Genomic DNA, 18,365 nt, shown 5'->3' on the forward strand with positions numbered 1-18,365 from the left:
TATTTCAGCATGAAGCTATTAAAAACATTATTTGCAAACACTTCACTGTGAATAACATCTGCTTTTAGCAACCAGGGGTATTCAGCTCTACATGCATACCTTCCAACACAATATGGGTAATGCTGTGAGTGACATGTAAATGTCTCGTTAATGATATAAGTTGATGAATAACAATATTTTAAATTACAACATGCAAATCCCCGTCACGTGAATCCCAGAAGCCAGATGTTGTGAATGCGGCTGAGTCAATGGTGCTGGTATCAGTACCAACACAAATTAGTTTCTTTGAAGCTTTGTTTATGTATCTTCACCATTTACCTCTGTTTTTCATGTGAAGTTCTGTGACTGCACGGAAGCCCAGGACAAAGAACAGACATCAGAGGCAAGAATACACAAAGCACGTAATCCCGAAATTGATCTCCGCTGTGGAAATTTGAACTTCTTTAAACCAAACAGAATTGGAAAGAAAATTCTGACAGGCAGATTTAAACCAATTGTGAGCAACTGAAATGCTTTTTTAAATTAAAGTAGTTCTGGATTAAAGATTGAGGAGAGTTCTGTCATGGATAATCTTGCACAAAGACTTTTTATTTTATCTTATCAAATATCAAGTTTATGTGAAAGTTTTTCAGATCAGTGAGGTTTTTGCTGCTGGCTTAGTTAAGGAATTTTGGCAGTAGTTTTGAAATGAGCTGATCTATCTGACATTCTGTTAGACTCCTGCAATAACACATTTCTTTGATCTACTTATTTGGGCTCTATCATATTAAAAAAAATCATGACATATGTGAGTGATGATAAACCTGATTCTGATATGGGTCTTCATTGTGGACTGAGAGTGGGAAGGGGGCAGGGAGAGGGGATCATGATTGAGAAAAGAGGAAAGGAAAGGGAAGGAGGCAGAAATCACTAGAGAGACAATCTGTAACGATCAATAAACCAATTGTTTGGAATCAAATGACCTTGACTGGTGTTTCAGTGCTAAGAATGTCTGCACCCATGTCACACTCCCCTGCCCCACCCTGCTTCTGGCACTCTTTCTCTGCCACCTGTCCGCACACCCCTCTCGCAGTGCTTCACCCTCACAATTTCCAACACCCTTTGCTCCAGTAAGATTTACAAACACGCTCTCTGCTCCATGTTGGCAAATGCAGTACTGTGCAAAAGTCTTATGCACTCTAGCTATATATACAGTATGTGTCTGAGATTTTTGCACAGTACTATATATGTATATTATGCAAAATGAGGGCGGAGCTACAATGGCACTTAACAGAGACTCCTTGGAGCTCATCTGCGGAAACAGCCTAATTTTTTCGTTTGAAGTCTCTCTTTGTCCTTTTCAGGGTGGATGGGATTCTGTCGAAGACCCTGACCTAGACTCACACTCAGACTTCAGATCTTTGCAGTGGTGGGACCTGTTTCTGGGGGCTCACAACCGACTACTTTTCAAAATCCCAAGGAGATAGACTAGAAGACAAGCACGCCTTTGGGGTGCTTGTCATGTGAATGATTAGTTTTTTTGTTGTACTGCAGATCATGGTCTTTCTTGTGGGTTTTGTCATTGCTTGCTTGGAGGGTGGAAGGTGCTGATGCGTTTTGATGTAGTAAGTAGAGGAGGAGAGCAGTGTTGCCTTGTTGCTGTTTACATGTGGGGGGGAGTAGGGAGGATTTGGGGTTCTAATGTTTTTACTGTCACTCATTCTTCGGTGCACTCTTCTGTTTTTGTTGATATCTGTGAAGAACAAGAATTTCAGGATGTATATTGCATACATTTACCCTGATGTTAAATAGAACTATTGAAAAAGAGACAAAAAAAATGAGGTAGTATTCATAGGTTCATTGTCCATTCAGAAATCTGATACCGGAGGGGAGAAAGCTGTGTCTGAAGCATTGAATGTATCTTTAGGCTCCTGTACCTCCACCTTGATGGTAGCAATGAGAAGATGGCGTGGCCTGTGTGACGAGGGTCCTTAACAATGGATGCTGTCTTTTTGAGGCATTGCCTTTTGAAGGTGTACTAGATGCTGGGGAAACTAGTGCCCATAATGGGACTGGCTGAGTTTACAACTTTCTGCAGCTTTTTTTGATCCTGTGTAGTGGCTCCACCATACCAGACGGTAATACAACTGGTTAGAATGTTCTCCACCATACATCTGTAGAAATTTGCAAGCATCTTCGCTGACATACCACATCTCCTCAAATTACTTATGAAATATAGCTGTTGTTGTGCCTTCTTTGTAACTGCATCAATATGTTACGCCCAGGATGGATCTTCAGGCAGTGACACCCAAAATCTTGAAACTGCTTACCTTTTCCACTTCTGATCCCTTCGTAAGGACTGGTGTATGTTCCCTTGACTTCTGCCTACTGAAGTCCACAATCAATTCCTTGGTCCTTCTGACACTGAGTGCAAAGTTGTTGCTGTGACACACTCACCCAACTGATCTATCTTGCTCTTCTCCATTTCCTTGTCACCATCTGAAATTCTGTCAACAATAGTTGTATCGTCGGCAAATTTATAGATGGCCCTTGGGCCGTGCCTGGCCACACAATCGTGGGTGTAGAGAGAATGGAGCAGTGAGCTAAGCACACATCCTTGAGGTGTGCCAGTGTTGACTGTCAGTGAGGTGGACATGTTATTTGCAATCCACACTGACCCTGGTCTCCCAGTGAGGAAGTCAAGGATGCAGTTGCAGAGGGAGGTACAGAGATGCACGCTTTGTAGTTTCTTGATTAGAACTGGGGACATGATTGTGTTTAACGCTGAGCTGTAGTCAATAAGCAACAGCCTGACGTAGGTTCTACTATTGTCCAGATGATCCAAGGCCGAATGGAGAGGCAGTGAAATTGCATCCACTGTAGACCTATTGTGACGATGGGCAAATTGCAGTGGGTCTGGGTCCTTGCTTGGGCAGGAATTGATTCTAACCATGGCCAACCTCTGAAAGCATTTCATTTAATTTCCACAGTTGGTGCAATAAGTGTAACACTTTAGACAATATTATTAGAAAGCTCAACGTGATTAACAAAATGAACGCAAAGGGCCGGAAAGAGCACAGGTATCTTGAAAATTTCACTTGCAGCCTGCAAGCACTGAGCTTGTGATGGGTATTCACTTTCGATGGCCCAAGAGGCTTATTGATAAACTCAGCTTTCTAGCCCAGCTGCAAATCTTTCCAAAGGGTCAGAGTTGTTGGTGATAAAGTTAAACTTTTAACAGATAGTCTATGCTCAGCTTTTTGTTGTAAACAAGGTAGTTTTTAAAGTAAATTGCAATTAGCTATCAGTTTGTACTTGGAGATACAGGTTTATAAAGTAAAGTGACCAGTAGAGTTGTCTCCATCAGCCAATCGTAAGACAATGGGGTTAAGTCACTTAGCACAAAAAACATGGCTACAAGTTTGGATGTTAGTGTACTCAGGTGGTCAGACCTCACAGCATTAATTGTGGAGGTTTGGGCTCTCTGTTGCCATAAGTTTTTAAGACAATCTGTGTGAGTTACTTGTTCCAGCAAAGGTATCTGGAAAATATAATATGTAGATGATGTCGTCAAAAAGAAAATAGTATAAATACCATCCCAGTTTTGGATTTTTAGGAATGATGAGAAGGAAGGAGGAAGGGGGAAAAGTTACTGAAAGTTGGAGAAATTAATGTTTCCTGAGAGTGGCTTCATTGTGGCTGAAGAGGACACCACAGACTGACATGTTGGAATGGGAATGGGATTGGAATTTCAATTCAACCATTTCAATTCCAATTCCCATTCTCTTTCCGACTTGTCAGTCTATGGCCTCCTCTTTTGCCACATCAAGGCCACTCTCAGGTTGGAGGAGCAATACTCAATCTAGGTAGCATGAACTTTGATTTCTCCAACTTCCAGTAATTTTCCCCCCTTCCTCTTCCTCCTCCTTAATTTCCCCACTCTGCTCCCCCTTATCTCTTTCCTCACTTGCCTTTCACCTCTCTCTGATGTCCCTCCTCCTTTCCTTTATCCCATTGTCCACTCTCCTCTATCATATTCCTTCTTCTCCAGCCTCTTACCTTTCTATCTATCACCTCTCAGCTTCTTACTTCATCCCCATCCCTCCCCCACCCACCTAGCTTCACCTGTCACTTTCTAGCTTGTACTCCTTCCCCTCCCCCCACTTTCTTATTCTGGCATCTTCTCCTTTCCTTTCCTGCCCTGATGAAGGGTCTTGGCCGGAAATGTTGATTGCTTATTCGTTTCCATTGATGCTGTCTGACCTACTGATTTCCTCCAGCAATTTGTGGGTGTTGCTTTAGATTTCCAGCATCTGCAGAATCTCGTGTTTAGTTTCTCCTCATTGGTAGGGAGGTGTGACCAACCATTCAAGCATTGGGTATTGGCAGCTAAGCTTCACCACATGATAGGTGGATACTGTACTATGTAACCTCCCTGTAGTGAAGGTACTCATAGATATCTATATTGAGTAGGACTTAAAACCTTCTTTTCAATTTAGGGCTTTATGGACAGGGTGCCAATACCATCACAAGCTACTGAGGGATGAGGCAAAGGAGGAATTTGAAAGTTGGGAGAATCTTAAAATAAAGCTGTTGGTAAATGAGAAGCTAGTGCAGGTGTGCAGCCGCTAGGGTGATGTGTGAACAGAACTTTGCTTGAAATTGGGCAAGGGCCACAAAGTTTTGGATAATTATATTTAGAATAGACCAGAGGTCAGCCAAGAGTGTGTTGGATAAGTTTAGCTAGAGGTTACAAAGGAATGGAAAATGGCAAAATAGTAGAGCTGATAGGTAGGAGTCACACTGGGGACTATAACGGAAGTAGAGGCAGATAGTCCAGTCCAGTGTGAAGTTGAAAATTACCTTCAGTGCCAAGCATGACAGAAAGGTTGCAACAGCGAACAAGAGGAAAAGGTTGCAACAGTGTGCTTCAGCTTCAGAAAATCCCTGGGATAGGATGGAAACACTGGATTCGATCTTCCCAATGTTTAGTTGGTACACACAGTGTCCATCCATTCTGGATGTTGATTATGCCTTGTGACAGATCAGGGAATGTGAAAGGGGCAAGTGAGATGACATGAGATAGAGATGAATGTGCTGACTATACACCTGAAATCTCGCATGCCTTAGTTGATGTTACTGAGTAACAGGAGGAGCGATAGGAGTGACCCTACCTGGATAATAGAGCAGGGCTGAGAAGAGCAATCTTTGCTGCTGGTTCTCTGACTTCAAGTGGATACACGAGAACAGAACTAGGCAGGTACATTCCTGCCCAACAAGGCAATAGTGGAAAGGCACTGTAGGAGTACAACTGTGTCAAAAACTGCAGCCATTTTAAGAAGCATGCTTATGGAAGTTTACTGCAATCACTGTCATTTGTCATTAACTTTGCTCATTAACTTTGCTATGTGCTGGTTATCACAAACAAGGGAAAATCTGCAGATGCTGGAAATCCAAGCAAGACACACAAAATGCTGGAGGAACTCAGAAGGCCAGGCAGCATCATTAGAAAAGAGTAAACAGTCGATGTTTCGGGCTGAGACCCTTCATCAGGTCAGTGTGTTGCTAAGTGCTGGTTATGAAATGGTGGTGTAATAGCTAAGTTAATGGATTTGCAATCAGGGTTGTGGGCCTTTGATTCAGAGACACTGGCAGTTGGAGAACTTAAATTCAAGTAGATGGAAGTTTAAAAATAAAATCTCAGTAATGGTAATCAAGAATATGTTGGATTACCATAAAGAACTATTTAGTCCCTTCAAAGAAGGGAACCAACCATATTTATCCCCCAACTGATTTACATATAGTGTTGAATCTATCAAAATGGTTGATTCTTAATACTCCTGAAGTCGGGTCAATTCAGGGTGGACAATAATTGCATAGATTGTTAGCAAGAGGCATATTTTTTGGGGATGTGACAAAGCACATTAAGGAAGAGTAGTAGATGTAGTGTATATGGATTTCAGCAAGGCATTTGATAAGGTACCTCATGCAAGGCTTATTGAGAAAGTAAGAAGGCATGGGATCCAAGGGGACATTGCTTTGTGGATCCAGAACTGGCTTGCCCACAGAAGACAGAGTGGTTGTAGACGGGTTATATTCTGCATGGAGGTCGGTGACCAGTGGTATGCCTCAGGGATCTGTTCTGGGACCCTTACTCTTGGTGATTTTTATAAATGACCTGGATGAGGAAGTGGAGGGATGGGTTAGTAAATTTGCTGATGACAAAGGTTGGAGGTGTTGTGGACAGTGTGGAAGGCTGCCAGAGGTTACAGCAGGACATTGATGGGATGCAAAACTGTGCTGAGAAGTGGCAGATGGAGTTCAAACCAGATAAGTGTGAAGTGGTTCATTTTGGTAGGTCAAATATGATGGCAGTATTAATGGCAAAACTCTTAGTAGTGTGGACGATCAGAGGGATCTTGGGGTCCGAGTCCATAGGATGCTCAAAGCAGCTGCGCAGGTTGACTCTATGGTTAAGAAGGCGTACGGTGTATTGGCCTTCATCAATCGTGGAATTGAATTTAGGAGCTGAGAGGTAATGTTGCAGCTATATAGGACCCTGCTCAGACCCCACTCGGTGTACTGTGCTCAGTTCTGGTCGCCTCACTACTGGAAAGATGTGGAAACCATAGAAAGGGTGCAGAGGAGATTTACAAGGATGTTGCCTGGATTGGGGAGCGTGCCTTATGAAAACAGGTTAAGTGTCTTTTCTCCTTGGAGCGACAGAGGATGAGAGGTGACCTGATAGAAGTGTATAAGATGATGAGAGGCATTGATAGTGTGGATAGTCAGGGGCTTTTTCCCAGGGCTGAAATGGTTGCCACAAGAGGACACAAATTTAAGTTGCTGGGGAGTAGGTACAGAGGAGATGTCAGGGGTAAGTTTTTTTTTTACACAGAGAGTGGTGTGTGCATGGAATGGGCTGCCGGCAATGGTGGTCGAGGTGGATACGATAGGCTCTTTTAAGAGACTTTTGGATAGGTACCTGGAGCTTGGAAAAATAGAAGGCTAAGGGTAAGGCCAGTAATTTCTAAAGTAGGGACATGTTCGGCACAACTTTGTGGGCTGAAGGGCCTGTATTGTGCTGTAGGTTTTCAATGTTTCTATTCCAACAGTGAATTAAAAAAACAGGACTGTTATAGAGATAGAAGCTTGATCAAATGAAGTTCTGGAAATGGTGGGGGGCATAGGACATATTTAGAACCTCTGGAGAATAGAGACTGGGCAGTAGGCAGCAAAGGTGAGGAGTGAAAGGCTTTTTTTTCAATGAAAGGTTTTACAAAAGGAAAATATAGGTGGAGAGAGGCTATTTAAAAAAAGAACGTTAACATGAGAAGAAAAAGAATTTGGGTCATCAGTTCAAAAGAAAGAACAGATAAGATATCTTGGTTAGAGATTGGATTGCAGTTCTTTTTTTGGCACACCAAAGCATTTTGGCCCCCCCACCCCCACATCAGAAACTGCTTCAAAATATATTGGAGAAAAGTGTATTCATCATTCACAAGGACATATCAAACGCAATCTGAACGATTTGTTGATAAACCTCTTAGATGGATGAACTCATGCAGAGCCACCTTAAAGAGTTCCTGTCCAGCATAGTGAAACCAGCACATCTCAAACAAGACACTCGCTTGACTCATCATGGACAACATCGCAGAATAAAGAGGAAAGGGAACAACCTTCCAACAGCCACAAAAATGATGCCTTGATGGAGCACAAGGATTTATAATTCATCTGCAAGACTGTGAAATGGGAAAGGCAGAAGAGCGTGGAACATTTTCCCCGTTGTGATTTTCTGACATTCTCAAGCAAAAGCTTGATTTATTTGAGATGGTGAGTGATGCTATTCATTAAAATGATTGGCTTATTGTAGTAGAGCACATGATGGTGATGTGGTCCGACTGATGCAATAGCTACCAAGTTATTCTGGCAAAGGTTGTTAACGATCTTCAATCTGACATTGATTCAACTTGGAATTCTTTTCATCTGCTTGTTTCTCCACTACAAAATTTATCACGACAAGCTCTGAAGAGGATCTCTTATGAGAAGATGAGGAGATGAAGTAACAATCTCTGTCACAGGAGACCAACTTGAAGTTCTAAAGAAAGCAATAAATTATTAAAGAAACTGAAATACGTCATTGGCTCTATGACGCCTGCTTCCTTTGGAATTGAAAATGACAGCAGTACGTGAGAAAGTATTGCCAAGTGATTCTGTTTGCAAATGACAGTGTGACTATATTGATCATACTTAACTGTGCAAGCTGAGGAAAACATAGCATTGGTTCTTGTCACCGTTCTTACCCATTGTGTACCTTAAATGGTCAACAAGTACTGCCATTTCAAAGGAATATCACTTGGAGTTCCCAAAGTGCTTTTCTGGATAAATGAGATATCTCATCAACATAACCTCCTGTATCAAATTTCCACCTCAGTATGGATTAGCTTGGAGCCCACTTTTTATCTTTTCCCATAACTGAGTGACTAATGGCACCTGTTGCAGCCCCCAGCCCTTCCTTAACCAACTTTATGTTGTGAAAACGACTAACAAGGGAATATTTGTCCCATGCTGAGATGACGACGACATACGTCAATTGTATTAATTAGCCGTCACATCAAAATTAGTTTGGAATTGATGGCTGCTGGCTCACCCTGCATCACCATTGATAAAACTATTTCAAATTTGGTTCTTCACAGATTACAACCGTCACCATTAAAGTGAGTTCCTTATTAATGAATGATAGCAAGAAGGTTTGAGACAAGGATAGTGGTAAACATTTCAATCTATAGATTACAATCTGTTGAAGAGTTTCAATAAAATCATTACAACATAGTAATTCACATGCAGTCCATTTTTTCCTTATTTTACCCCCATGAACTACAATTTGTTTTGAATTTTGTTTTGTATGAATTTCATTCTCTTATTAATCTGTGATATCTCCAATTTTAAGGTTCATTCTATTATGTCTGTAATTACCGACTGATTTCTTTTTAAATTGAAGGTGAGTTGTACTGAGCAACACACAAAATGCTGGAGGAACTCAGCAAGTCAGGCAACAGCTACGGAGGGGAATAAACAGTTGATTGTTCGTGCCGAGACCCTTTATCAAGACTCTTCAATAAGGTCTCAGCCCAAAATGCCAAAAATCCCTCTGTAGGTGCTGCATGACCTGCTGAATAGCTCTGTCATTTTGTGTGATGCTCTAGATTTCCAGTATTTGCAGAAACTCTTCTGTTAAAGAGCTGTACCGAGATAGTTTTCATTGTTAATGCCTCTAGTTATATTGAATTTATCTTCTGACATTCTAGTTGATGAATGGAATTTGTTCATTTATGGACTTTTCATTCCCTGTAGTTCACGTTTGTTGAAGTATTCTTAATGGGACACGAATGGAAAATATAAATGTCCAGTTTGAAATAACTGCAAACATGCACAATGTTAACTAAAATTGAAGAAGCATGATTGATATTCAGGGGGTTCTTTATAATCTCCAGGGCTGCAGTGCAGTGCAAACAAACCATAGAAATAAAATATTTTGTTTTCTACAATGAAGTCAATGGCTACTCAACAACAATAAAGCTATTTTTCCATTAAATAAGTATCAGACAAAAAGATTGGAAGTCTTAGACTGGGACAAGTTTAGAAGTTGGAGCTATTTGAATTAGATTGAGAATTACATGACTAATGTCCTAAAATGGACAGGCAGTGGTAATGGGGATAGATAGAGAGTGGCAGGGGGCAGGATGGTTTGAGTGAATGCCATCAGAGGGATTTTTTCCACCAATTCTTTATTCAAGCTATACTTTGCTTTATTAATCAGAAGATGGTTGATTAGAAGAGTTGTTTTTTAGTGCTATGCTTTGCTATATTATGTTTCATAGTGTTACTTACAGAAGCAACTGCATTGCTGTCAGTCGGAAGACTTTAGTCCCACTCAACATCATTTCTTTGTTTGATCAATCTACAGCATCCAGACTCCTCTATTTGCTGATTTCTCCTTACACTAACTGTACTGTAATTTGTCATATTTTATCTCAATCAAAATGAAATAGGAATTGGTCAAAAAGCCAGGAATTTTCTTCTATTACATTTGAATATCACTTACATAGGATTAAAAAAAGATCTGCTTTTAGTTACCTTTTCCAAAGCATCAACAAATACATCAATAAATTTAAAGTTTGACATGCCTGTATGTAGATGGTGGAATGAGCATTGTGGCTTTCTAAGAAATGTATGTCTCTGTCAGTAACTTGATTAAAGCTAAAGTATAATTTGCAGTGGACAATCAGGCTTTCAATATTGAAATAACAGAATCATTTCAATTCTTTTTTAAAAGCAATATATTTATCAAAAGCTTTACAATCCCATTCTCTATTACTAATTCTGCATTTATAATTGGGACAGGTTTTATAAATCATCACACAATAACTACACCTTCTTACTCACAGTACTACTGTAGGAATAGAATCTTTAAAAGCATAACCCTATGCAGATTTTGCCATCAGTTTCACAAGAATAGCAACAAAAAAAAAATGCTAGATGACCTCAGCAAGTCAAGCAGCATCTGCGGAGCTAAAAAGTGTAAACTGACATTTTGGGTCAAAAACCCTGCATCAGGATCGATAGGAAACCGAAGGGCTTGTTTGTATAAAGCTGTACAAGGGGCATAGTGGTTGGATGAGGTAAAGGCTGATGGGTGTTGGGTAAAATAAGATAGAGGGCAAGTGATGGGCAGATAGAACCAGGAGGAGGATTAGGTTTGGTACAGATTCTGGTTAGGTTATAGGTAGAATCAGATGGGGAGGGGATGATAGGCAGGTGGAACCAGGTGGGGAGGGGATGGGAAAGGTAAACAAAGTGAGAAGAAAACTAGATGGACAGGTGGGGTGTGTGTGGGGAGACAATCCCAGAGCTCTGAGTTGGAACAACAAACAATTTGCTGGAGAAACTTAGCAGGTCGAGGTGCAGATCGAGTTCCTCCAGCAAACTGTTTGCTGCACCAGGTTTAAGTATTTATGATCAGTTGTGTTTCTAGGGGGTGTGGGTTACCAGAATATGGAAAGTTCTACATTTATACCTAAACTCCTACATTTAGAGCAAAGGCAAATTGGAAGAACAATATCTCATTTTACCCAAATGAAATGAGATGTTGTTCTTCCAATTTGCTTTTGCCTTTGCTCTAATAATGCAGTAGGCAGAGGACAGATAGGTAAGTATGAGAGCGGAAGGAGAGTTAAAATGCACAAAACCAGAAGCTTGAGGTGGCTGTTGCGGTCGACTGCTGGTAAACCTCTACCTTACTTGGAAGACCGAGTTTTGAGTTATTCCAAGTGAGGCAGAGGTTCACCTGCACCCCCTTCCAACTCGGTCTGCCATTTAATGCCCATAGTGTGGTCTCCTCTACATTGGTGAAATAAAGCGTAGACTAAGTAATTATTCTGCAAAACACTTGCACTCTGTCCACAGTGGCTTCCAGTTACATATTATTTTAATTCTCTTTCCCTCTCCCACACCAACTTGTCTATCCTCGGCCTGCTCTAGCCTTACAATGAGGGCAACTGTAAAATGGAAGAAAGAAATCTCATCTTTTGCTTGGGTAGTTTACAATCCAATGTATGAATAATGAATATTCCAATTTCAGGTAACCCACACGTCAGTGTTCTGTCTGCCCAGCTTTCTTCTTCTATTTTGCTTATTCCCTTCCCGCATTTGATTCCGTCTGCCCACCTCCCCACCTGTTTCCACCTATCAGCTTCCAATCTCCCTCTACCCCATCTGCCGCTCCCCCCACCCTCCCCAACCTTAAACTGCCAAAACCTTTCCTCTCAACCCTGATGCAGGTTCTTGACACAAAAGGTCAACATACACCTTTTATCTCACAGGTGCTGCCTTACCTGCTGAATTCTCTCAATGTTCTGATTTTTTGTTTATAAGCTGTTAGCATTTAGAATAACACTTAACTATATAACTTCATGTCATATTCCACAGAGGTAGCAATTACTCATGCCGGGACATGCAGGATTTTTTTGACAGCAACTTACGGACTGCTACATTTCACTGTACATTTGCAGACACAAGACATTTTATTTTACATTTTATTTTATAATTGCAGTGCATACTGGCAGTTGTGCTTCTATTAAAACAACAAATCTGGGCCCCCATAGTTCTTAAAAGTTAGAATTAGCCTTGGACTTGCATTTGCTTACTATTAAAGCAAAACTGCTACATTACGTACCAAACTCCTCAAATAGGGATTCCACAAAACTTGTGCCATTTCGACAGTCTGAGGTATTCATGTACATGTAGCTTTTCTCTGAAACAGAGGAAAGAGATACGGCAAGATCTAATTATAACAAGTGAAAACTAAAATTTGGAAACATTGCACTCCAATTCTCTCACTTTCTTCCACTGATTAACTATTACGAATATTGGTTTGAACAACTGACACGATATCAGTTTCCAACTTGAAACCATATTGCTTAAGGAACCACCACTCTATAGTTTATATGCTGGCAAATCAAAATCCAACTTTTTGCTGCTTAGCTTGTGCTGTCAGGTAGAAATTTGTCATTGAAGCATCTGTCGCATACAGTGATTCAGTATTCCTCACGACAATAATTAAAATCTGTGAATCTCCTGGATGGAAAAGAATTGGAGTATTCAAAGATATAAACTGTGATTTAAAATTGTGATCCAAATTTCCACCATCTCTTAATCTTTGTTCAGTTGACCTCAACCTACTTGTGACTGTCTCTGGTGTATGAAATAGCTGCTCCTTAATAGGTAGTACCTCTTCAATATTTTCCTTTTTGATTTTGATCAAGTTAACTTAAACAGATTCTGGAAAGAAACTAGCTCCAAGCCAGGGACATCAACACCAGGCTCAGGTTTTTGAATAAAACCATAAGACACAGGGGCAGAATTAGGCCATTCAACCCATCGAGTCTACTCCACCATTCCATCGCAGCTGGTTTAATTTCTCTCTCAAATCCATTTTCCTGCCTTCTCCCTGTAACCTTTGATGCCTTTAATAATTAAGAACCTATCAACCTCTACTTTTAGAATATTGTTTCGTCATACGTAATTATGAACAATATTAGCCCTGATTCTTATAACTTTGGAAACCTAAAGCTTTAAAATCTCCTCCTAGTGAGAATTTGTAAGTCAGAAATTGTTGCAATTTCAGATTTAATATTTTCTTTTTGGTATTAGCAGCAATATGCTATATGTCTCAAGTACAGTACTTAACTTATCATCCAAATTGCCTGTAAAGTGACAGACTTTACTGTAATACACACAGATCAAACTATTCTTTACAAACTACAGCCCAGATTAACAAACTAAAATCAAGGACTGTACCACTGGCTTCACTGTTTAAGTGGCAGTAGTATACAATATTTATGTGCCTATTGTTGGGCATAATTAAATTCCATGCGCCAATGTGTTTATTACTAGTATACAGAGTGATGAAACATACCCTAAAACACTTCTGACACTAAGTGGTGACGAATTAAATGCAGCACACTTTCAAATTTCACAATAACCCTAAAGGGGCACCCACACAGCTGGGCGGCTAAACTTCAAAGCCAGTAAACCACTTGGCTCTGTGTTCCTGGAAATTGCTGGACAGCAAAATTCTGTTCTAATCACTTTGAAGATGTGAAGCAACTGTTTGCTCATTTTGCATACCCACATATGATGAAAGGAAAAATGCTGATTACTATGCTTTATCATCTGCGAACAGGCACAGCTAGAAATCTTATCATTACTTACCATCAGGCCATCTTGATGGATAACAAAATTTGTTAACTAATTGGCAATGCAGGCTTGGCAACAAATAGTTAAAAATTACAGATCTTCATAGTTAAATTTTGTAAAACAGAAATGCATAAAAATGTCTGAAAGAAACACTTTAAGTTGTGGAAACATCACTGCGAGTCTCGTAGCACAGTTTATTTTAGGTCCAAGCAATTTAAAATGGAAACGTGCTTGTGTGAAATAGGATAACAAATATTTTCAGGTGGTTCCATGTAACACCAGAAATTAAACTAGGCACTTCCCAGCTTGCAACATCCTGGCACGTTGTGATGTCTACATGTAGTGTAGCAGGGGACAAGCTCTTTGGCCTATGATGTTGTGGCAAACTAATTTAGCTTATGACATCAAACTTGTGGGTCTTATATTGCAAATACCATCAGCACCCAGGAGTATCGGAGGTGCCAAACAGTTATTGCAAATTGTTCTTCATTTGCAAGTGAACAAAGTGAAATAATGGCATTTGGAACAAGAAAGAAGAGAAAGAGAGAAATTGCCTTTCAACTCACGAGAGAGCATAGGCCATGAACTTTTGCGGTTGTTGTTTCTGTAGCAGGCAATCTGTTTTTTACGAGGTCGAGTTGCTAGCTCGATGCTCAACCCTGCATGGATGGAAAACGTGCATAAGAGCCGGCTGGATTCGAACTCAGGACCTTCTGCCCCAAAGACCAGCGCTGATGCCACTACGCCACCAGCCAGCATTTGGAACAAGGGCCGAGGCCTATGTCTCAGGGAAGGGAGGGGGTGGTAGTTACAGATCTATCTGAGACTAGGAAGTGTCATTCATGTTCCTGGGCCTTCTATAGAAGGGTGCAGGTCTGTGGTGATGGCTTAGGACTGGAAGGCAGGAGAATGGAGCTCCGGACAGTTGTGGGGTGGTATTGGTGCACAACACGGTTCAGTCAAATGGAAAGCCCAGGGTCTCATTTTAAATACATGGTTGATACCTAAGTAATCACAGCTGTTCCCTGGGGTAGGCAATCTGATTTCCCTTGCAATGCTTCAAAGAAATATTGTGTGGGGAATGAGGCTCATTGATAGTGACTTGTTGTCCTGTGAACTTTCTAAGTTTATTCATAGCAGATAGAGACAGCGGAGAAATATGGATATGTATAGGCAAAAGGGATTAGTTTAATATGGTGTCATTAGCTGAATCAGTTTGCCACAACATCACTGGCCGAAGAGCCTGCTCCCCGCAATAGTGTTCTATTTTACATGTAGATATCACATCGTGCCAGGATGACTCAAGTTGGGAAGTGTCTGGTTTAATTTCTGGTGTTACATGGAACTAAGTGAAAATATTTATTATCTTTTTTTACACTGGAATATATCCATTTTAAGTTGTTTAGTCCTAAAATAAACAGTGCTTACAAGACCGCATTTTTAGAGTAGTACGGGTTTTGATATCTTGGGCTTAATAAAGTGAGGAATGCTCCAATTAAAGGGAGTGAATCAGGTTTGATTTCTTTCTGATTAACCTGAGGTTGGTGGGTGCTAGAACTACAGGACCGCAGTTGCTGCTGAACCAGAAGAAAAACCAGCTGTGCCTTCAGAAAGCCTCAGCCTCAACCTCCCAAGAGCACCTTAGTGCCATGGTATCACATATCTTTGCAAACTCTTATGTCTGAATGAACTTGACAATTTAGTTCAAGAGGTTTATGCCACAAAAATATCATAACTCAAGAACCTGGGATTTTCACCTTGGGAGCAACCTCCCACAAGGCATACTTCCAATTAATTAGTTGTGGTCTGGCATGGATTGCATCTGTAGCAGGTTGTAGATAGTGCCCCATTCACTTATTACAGAAGGAAATCATATGGTAAGTGAGACAATCAGCTCCTAAACTGGTAAATACACATGAGCACTAAACTCATTGTTTCATAAATAAAGAAAGAGACTTGAAATACGACTCCATTCTGGTTAGAGCTCCGTCAAGTGGATTGAGTGCAAAGTCACTTAATTTCCATCACTAACCGGAGGCTGGCTGAAGCCGTTGCAGCATGCTGCTCACTGTCATAGTCTTCTCTCTGGTGGTGGCACTCAGATACTCATGGTCCAGTAATTTTAGTAAGAGATTCAGTTCTGGGATCAGCTGCTCCACCACTAGAGAAAGAAAAGCAAGTTGTACAATTAGCCCATTACAGAAGTTTGAGTGTGAACAGTAGGAACTGCTACAACTGAAACTAAACCAACAAGCATTTACAAGTTTCTCAGATGCAGATAAGTGCCTCGTAGCACTTTATCGAAACGATTATAATCTTGGAGTATGAAAAAGAGATGCGGATCCTCGAACGGAGAACTGCCAAAGGCAATAATGTTAAAAGCAGTGTAGGAGTTATATTGGTGTCGTGCCTGAAGGAGCAGCTGAAATAATAAAGAGAAATGAGGTGACGAAGAGATAACAATTCACACAGGGTTAGAAGAAATCAACAGAAGAACTGCTAACTTAATTCATTACTGCACATTTACTGAGGGAATATTTACTTCAATGTTGTGCTGATAAGCTTTTACACTGCCCTTAATTCATAACCTCTCATTCCTCTTACTACCTATGACAGATTTGGTTCTATTACAAATGAACAGAGTGGTATTGCAGTAAGTAATCTCCCAATTTCAGGAGTACAAACTCAGCACTGAACTCATTCTGATGAATTAAACATGTACGATAATTTGACCCTTCGACAGGAAGGGTCTTGGCCCGAAACATCGACTGTATCTCTTCCTATAGATGCTGCCTGGCCTGCTGCGTTCGCCAGCAATTTTTGTGTGTGTTACTTGAAATTCCAGCATCTGCAGATTTCCTCGTGTTTGCGATAACTTGACAGTTTCTTTGTATTCGGTCAGAGCATGAGTTCTGCACTAAGTGAACTGCAAAGCTGAAAGTACATTTATTATCAAAGTATGTATATATCATACAACTTTGAAATTTGTCTCCTTCCAGACAGCCATGAAACAAGAATTCCAAAAGAATCCATCAAAAGAAAACAAGAATGCGCAGAGAGAGATTAAAAAAAACACAAATTTTGAAAATAATGAAAGCAAGCAACAGCGTTCAGAATGGAAGTGAGTCCATAGACATGAAGCAAGGAGCAGCTGCAGCAGCCCCAGAGCTTCAGCCCGAGTGCGGCAAAGAGTGGAGTAAACGTCGTAGAGATCAGTCTGACCTTCGTCTCCAGTCCCCACACCCTGCCTTTTCAATCCACCTGGCCCAGTTTAAGCCCAATGATCATACAAGCCATCCGTCAATCGAGCAGGTTTGAGGTGAGGCCCACTGTTTGTCCTATTTCTTATGTTCCTGTGTTCTTATTCCCCTGAATAGGGAAGCAAAATACCACTCCTGGTTCTAGTGTGAATACTTCCAAAATACCATTAATGTCCAAAACTGACCACTACAATAAACCAATGCTTTGCCATTTAGTATTTTAATCCAATGTTTATTTACCATATTTTTTTTGTTGCCAGCTTAAAATGATCATATTTAAGTAAATCTAAAATTAGCTGCTTACCAATGAAATCAAGAGTTTACCACAGCCAATGATGAAATATTTCTATGACATTTTCCTTGCTGTGTTTCATATTCACACAACTTTCAGCCTCCACAAGCAGTGTCTCTTCCGCTCCCCCTCCTCCTCTCCCTCTTGGGCTTACCATACCTCATGGCTAGATCAGAGGCCAAAGCAAACTTAAGATAAATAAGTCAAACTATCAGCAGGGGATATTTTCTTTGTCAATAAATAACAGTGCTTCCACAGAAAGCACTCACATACTTTCTAACCACAACTTCCTGTGAACTGGAACAGCATAAGACCCACTGAATTACACAAAACCAAGTTAAAAAAAACTCATTAGTACAATATTCACTTAACATTATCATTAATTTTATATAGCATTTAAAATATAAGCTCCCCTACTAAATTGTTGTGGCCTACTGACATCAGAAAAGCAGATAAAAGGAATATGGACAAAAATAGGTCTATCGTTAAGTGTTTCCATGTTCTTAGAACTGTTGGTTTCTGGTAAATGACTTGGATGGTAAAACAAAAACATGTAAGCTGTAATACAGTGAAGAAATATGACATGTTCATGCTGTATTTCAGAGATTACACTGAACTCCAAACCACTTGAAAATCTCTTGAGTCTACTATTTCTATTGGCAATCCAGCTGATTAAAAATGAAAAAAAAACACTCTTTTCAAACTGTTCAGCATACTCCTCATACTATTATTGATTAGAGAGATTCAGCTTGTTCGGGCATATTCTGGAGTTATGGTATGCAGTAAACACTAATTTTAACAGCAGTCAGTCTTCTGATCTGAATGTGGATTACAGATGGAATATAAACTGCAGCTCTGTACATTGGACTTTCTGGAGCTGCAGGTTGGGGTCAATTGCAAACAAAGAAACACTCCACTTAGATCTCAGACACAGGCGTATGCATGAATGCAGCCTAGAGTCAGCGGGGATTAACATCCATTTTGGGTGTCTGGAGTGTGGGTGCAAAGAAGGAGGTGTCTGAAAACTATGTATAATTCAAAGGAAGCATTGTAGGTACTTTGTAACTGTAGAATCA

General features: G+C 40.4%; 1 protein-coding gene across 3 annotated transcripts in view; it reads right to left on the reverse strand.

The window, feature by feature from the left end:
• The window catches only part of afap1l1a (actin filament associated protein 1-like 1a), a 202,567-nt gene that overhangs the window by 87,754 nt on the left and 96,448 nt on the right, over positions 1-18,365 (reverse strand). For 2 of the 3 annotated variants that reach the window (XM_072263718.1, XM_072263717.1), the window contains exons 2-3: positions 15,770-15,898; positions 12,215-12,292 (exon numbers count right to left, since the gene is read on the reverse strand). In XM_072263718.1, the coding sequence (XP_072119819.1) occupies positions 12,215-12,292; positions 15,770-15,898 (207 nt within the window). Of the gene's footprint in view, positions 1-12,214; positions 12,293-15,769; positions 15,899-17,301; positions 17,403-18,365 lie in introns of those variants that run through there. The other variant, XM_072263719.1, reaches the window with a different exon arrangement.

Source organism: Mobula birostris, chromosome 7, assembly GCF_030028105.1.
Source record: "Mobula birostris isolate sMobBir1 chromosome 7, sMobBir1.hap1, whole genome shotgun sequence".
In the NCBI taxonomy this organism is placed as follows: domain Eukaryota; kingdom Metazoa; phylum Chordata; class Chondrichthyes; order Myliobatiformes; family Myliobatidae; genus Mobula; species Mobula birostris.